The following is a 5,572-nucleotide window of genomic DNA, read 5'->3' on the forward strand; positions in this document are numbered from 1 at the left end:
ATAACGATTCATGTGCATTGGTATTTTGACTTAACCCTATCACGGTTTCACAACAATGGGTTCAAGAAAATATCCCTCAACTAAATAAGCTGTACTAAACTTAACAAACAAACTGGAACACTGGTTGGAATTCTTTTTTGCCACGATCATACTTTTGTTCTTTCAGTTAGCGTACTAATGTTTGTGCGATTGGAAATCAACTCATATGGACAGCATACCTTCATAAAAGTTAATTGATTTTCTAATTTAGACAGAAAATAATACCAATATCAACACATATAATGTTGGCTGCTTTTCTGTTTCTAAACATGAAATACTTATGCCATCTGCAAGTTAAGCCGTTAACAAACGGTCATTGCTCTGAATCTTAATATGAAATGTTAAAATATCTCCATACTATATCATTCTTCATCATTACAATCCCGCTTTACTTGGCGACCAAATAGTCTTCATTTGGACTTTCATTTTCAGCATGTTAAGCATTAAACCAGATATTTCGAATTCATTACATGTATTCCCCGACCAATAGTTGCTGCCTTCTTTTTGATTTATCTTTCAGTTTATCAATATCCAGAAGATTTTTGTTATTCTTCTGATAACCTCCGGTGCGCGAAATTCCCACTCAATTCGGTATCAAACCAACGTCATGTTGGTTTTGGTGTGAGAGTAGGTTAGTGGCATTAGTCCTAACCACACGATCCTCGAAGCTGAACATAGGATAATTGAGAAAATTCATATTCAAGATTTAACACGGTGAGATCAACAGTAGTGAACGCGGCAACAACCAATAGGCACGCATAGCTCAATCTTGTAGGCGTGATAATCCTCGTGTAACGCATACCTTTCCCAACTTAATATATTATTCTACCTTTAGCCTAGATGTGTTCTTCACAAGTGCTAAACATCATATTACAGACTGTCATGATACGAATAGTTAGTGTGTACAATGATGTGACTTCCACGAAGATGTTATAGATTAGGTAATCACATCATTACAAATCTTGGATTTTGGGATTAGGTCTCTTATTAGAGTAGCACTACTACCGAAATACACCGTAATTCTATAAATATTCTGAATTTATCATAATTGGTTAGTGTGTCTACCTAGTGTACATAACCCCACATACAAGTCAGGTCATCCAATGACTTTGTAGCCTGACTAGCCCTAACTAATCAGGCAGATAATCCTGTTTCTTAAGCGTTTCTAGGGGACATACAGAATAATAACAGTGAAATGATTTTTCAAATATAACATTAACAAGAGTTGGATCAAATGTAATGTGAATACACTGCAGTGCGTGCCAGAAACTTATCGATTAACGACTGGTACAGCTCGACCAATAATATGAGTAGGGTTTAATGCTATTCTGCTAACTCTACAACTCGGTTATCCTATGAGTAATGTTCGAAGTGAAGTGGATTTTGTCGAGTTAGTCGTTGCATGCGGCGTCTATGTTAACCTTGATTTTATGAAAGGATTGACCCTACATTCCCGACACAAGTATTAATAAACTGACGTGGGTGTCTCATCATGAATCCGAAATACTGCTTGAGTACTTCTGTTTCACAGAATCAGTGAACCCATACATTACAAAGTCACATTCTTATAAGAAGTTGATTTTGTCACTTGTAAGGTGCATATAATGCGGTCGTTATCTGTGTCCAACCAAGCCGATGTATTGATTTTTGAAAGGAAATTTAGCGGATGAGGATAGCTTTCCTTTTAGGTTGGCTCCACTGACTGATAGTTGGTGGACACAAATGAGGCCCTAATTAATTAATGAAATAAAAGCTCTGGGTGTTTCTGTTTTCTTATAGGAGGGTAGGTCCTTGTTTTAGGTTCACTAGCCACGATTAGCGGTTTCTAGAAAGTTTTTGATTAGGTTTTAACGCCGATGATTTAGCATTGCCTTGATTTCAAAAGGTACAGGTCGCAGTTAGAACAAATGGGGATGGAATTATTCATCGAGATAGCTATGCCTAACACACGATGGTTGAACTATTTTATGATAATAGTGGTCTAAATATTTCATGTTGTCACTTTAGGAACAACAAAGAAGGCCAAGCAATGTATTCAAGGGTGCAAATGCTCTGAATTAGCGGTTGGCAGTTGATGATTAAATTCATTTTATATCTTTTCGTGAACTTTTAAACTGAACACGAATCTTGACAACAGATGATTAAAGACGCATACAAATATAGTAAGTCAAGTTGTTCTTATTATCATTCCCACAGTCTACCCTCAGTTTAGATGACTTGGATGTGTCAAAAATCCAACATTTGTGCCAAGTATGATTTAGAGACTTGTAATAATTTTAAATTAGAATCATTAGAAAAATCAGCAAAAAAGGAAATTTTTCAGACTTTCTTGATTTCTTTTAATAGGCCACTTTAACAACGGCCATATTGTATCCCCCATGGCAGGTAACGAGGCTTATGCCAGCGCCATCGAGCGAGCAAAGCAGGTGGTTTGCATTCGGTCCTGTATTCATTCACTTCCTGCTTAGATTGTTTCAAAATTTTCTATGTCCGATGACGGGTCCACAACCAATGGTGGCATAGCTGGTATGAAAAGGCCTGCTCAGGAGGAAAATAACAATTTTGCTACAACTGAAAAACGCCCTTTAGTAATGGATAAGGTAGCTGCTGCTGCAGAAGCTGCTGCTCGGATAAATCAGAAGTTGGGTGGTTCACAACCGACCTCAACGCTACCACCAACTTCAAACAACAACTCTGTTGGTTCCAGGGTTGTTACTACTGAGACTGCTATCCCTGATAGATATGTTGGCCTAGGTCGGTTTTCATAATTAGTAGTTATCCTATTGTGCAGTTATAGGGAAAGGTGGGGAGCAAATAACACAACTTCAAAATGATACACAATGCAAGGTTCAAATTTCCCAAGGTAATGCATCTCTTCCGCGTTTAACATTTTAGCTGGTACTCCCGAGCGTACTGTTACCCTAACTGGAACTCCGCAGCAAATTGAGTAAGTTCAGTAAGTGCAACTATATTTCCAGTCATGCGAAACAAATGATTGGTGACATAATTGAGCGTGCCGGGAAAAACGGCACACCAACTACCCCTGCCTATAATTCAACTGGAAGCATAACAACCATTGAGATGATGGTTCCTGGTTTAAAGGCTGGTTTAGTGATTGGCAAGAACGGTGAGACTATCAAGAATCTGCAAGAAGAGAATGGCGTCAAGATGGTGCTAATCCAACAATCAAACAACCCGACTCCTGAAGACAAACCGCTAAGAATATCCGGCGAGCCGGCACGAGTGGAAAAAGCTCGACAAGCTGTTCTTGTCCTTATAAATTCTAGAGATGTAAGGTCGGTTCGTTAATAATATCCTTTGTAGCGTCCTGGAGGTTCAATGCACTATGGATACGACGGCCAAGAAACATCCCAATATGCCGTTCCGGCTGAAAAGGCAGGACTTGTAATTGGCAAAGGTGGCGAGTCCATTAAAGAGATTTGTCGCGTCAGTGGAGCCCATGTCGAAATATCAAAGGAGCCACCACCGGACCCCTCTATCAAAATATTTAATGTCCGTGGTAACAGACAAGAGATAGAACAAGCCATAAGGTAATGTTCTTTGTTTGTGATAATATCACCTCCATGTAAGCCTTTTGTGTAATTAATAAATGTGTATGTGCTTACTCCGATTATCAAAGCAATATTTTTCTATTTGTTACTGTCTTTATCATTTCGGTATATGCCTATTCGTGCCATTCGTATATTCACTAATCCCTGGTTCTCATTTCTCTGGATGTCGGATGGTGTTTAAAGAATGATCTCTGAGCGTGCTGGTATTCCCATGACTCGACCAGCTACTACCACCGGTGCTGTTCCTGGGCCTTGGGGTCAATACGGCTACCCACATGCAGGTAAGCTTAATGTTTTTTGTTGACTGACTGACAGCTTTAGAAGCTGTGTCGCAGTCAGGGCTAGCTGCATTCAACCAAGCAGCGACAAACGATTATTGGGCATTGAGAGTGACTGGCTCAAACTGATATCGGCGGCTTGAAACTTTCGAACAACACCAGCTGTAAGCCTAAATGACGATTACCATCTTAACGTTGTACTCGATTTTTTTATTTGTTTGAGAAATAGCATTTAAAGACTGCTAGTGATTGACACTACTGTTGACTTTGGTTGCACTGTCGGATGTAATATTGGGTTCAAAAACTCCACAATGTTGGGTTGAAGGGTGACTCGATAATTGTAGTCAAACATATAAGATAGACTGGTACCGGAACGGTCTTTCACACAAACTGGTTGTAATCGATACTTATGTGTTTTGTAATTTTCTGTGTATTTTTTCCAGATCCATGGACCATGGCCAACTGTGCCCAAAGTGCCGTTGCGGCCGCCGCCATGCCGGCTCCTACATATAACCCATACACCGGCCAACCTGATTACAGTGCAGCTTGGGCTGAATACTACAGACGTCAAGGTATGCATGAATGCGCCGATGCCATTTTAAGACAGGCTCAACAACCCTCAGTGGCTGCCGTTCAACAGACGGCCCCAGTGCCAACAGGCCATGTGCAGGCTGCGCAATCTGGTACACCGGCAGCTGCACCCTCTCAAGTTCCTGTTCAAGCACAACCAACGGCTACCGGACAGGTGAGGTTACTTTCAACTTTTCCCAGATAGTTTAGATGCACAGGTAATCTGTGTATCTAAAAACAGTCAGCAAATTTTATGAATAGTTTCATTGTGTTAAGTAATTTATTTGTGATTCATTCTGACGGGTTCCGTTTTGGCTCCCACCATTCTTTTCGTTTTCAGTACGATTACGCTCAGTGGCAGCAATGGCAACAATGGCAAGCTTGGCAAGCGTGGCAACAACAGCAAACAGGCGCACCAGGTCAACCTGGTGCTGGAGCTCCTCCGGGACAGACTATGCCAGGCACACAATCAATACAATGTGCTCCTAGCATGCCTCCTGCTCCTGGTCATCCTCCTATTCCTCAACAATAAACATTGCCCCCCTTTTTCCGAAGTACAAATTTATGCCGTGTGACAATTCCCATTTTATGTCTTCATTTTTAAATACATTTTCAGGTTGCACTACTGTGTTGGTTGAATGTTCCCAGTCTATGAGTTAATCAGTTAGACTTTACAATATAATGCTTCAGTGTAGATAATTCATCACACCTCGCTGTTTTAGTAGCAAATGAATGCGCGTTACATTCTCCGTACTTCCCATGACATGGCATGTCTTCGGCCATCAGACGGCACGTGACGTAACAACGGGTTTCGTATCGATAGTACTTGCCTAAACTTGATAGTGGTGGTTCTCCATATTTTGACAAAGGTAACTCTGCTATGCTGTTTATCTTGTTAGATTGGAGTGCATTATTAATATCAATCAAGACACGACAGTTACAGAAACTTCAATCTTATGAATACTAAGATACGGTGTCAAGCCAGTGGTAATCAGTGACATAACTTGCATTCTAAGAGTAGAGTTCCCTGTCGTAGACCGAGGGTGTTTTTGATTATAGAAGTCTATTTTATTTCCTCAAAAGGATTTTCATAATTAATTTGTAGACAAACTG

At 40.3% G+C, this 5,572-nt stretch overlaps 1 protein-coding gene across 7 annotated transcripts; it reads left to right on the top strand.

Moving 5' to 3' along the window:
* Window positions 1-2,412: 2,412 nt before the first annotated feature.
* Smp_044550.1 (putative far upstream (fuse) binding protein) lies at window positions 2,413-5,080 on the top strand (the record flags this gene model as incomplete). 7 transcript variants are annotated; one of them, XM_018788610.1, is made up of 10 exons in its annotated part: window positions 2,418-2,468; window positions 2,508-2,793; window positions 2,831-2,902; window positions 2,935-2,986; window positions 3,018-3,330; window positions 3,364-3,590; window positions 3,795-3,892; window positions 3,927-4,053; window positions 4,333-4,634; window positions 4,800-5,080. In XM_018788610.1, the coding sequence occupies 8 exons, from the start codon at window positions 2,418-2,420 to the stop codon at window positions 4,016-4,018; spliced, it is 1,191 nt and encodes a 396-aa protein (XP_018654134.1). The 7 variants fall into 7 exon arrangements, with proteins under 7 accessions (XP_018654133.1, XP_018654138.1, XP_018654134.1 ...); XM_018788606.1 differs by lacking the exon at window positions 3,927-4,053; XM_018788607.1 differs by lacking the exon at window positions 3,927-4,053 and having other exon boundaries at window positions 2,418-2,465; window positions 2,837-2,902; window positions 4,800-4,991.
* Between the last annotated feature and the right edge of the window lie 492 nt (window positions 5,081-5,572).

This window comes from Schistosoma mansoni, chromosome W (assembly GCF_000237925.1).
Source record: "Schistosoma mansoni strain Puerto Rico chromosome W, complete genome".
In the NCBI taxonomy this organism is placed as follows: domain Eukaryota; kingdom Metazoa; phylum Platyhelminthes; class Trematoda; order Strigeidida; family Schistosomatidae; genus Schistosoma; species Schistosoma mansoni.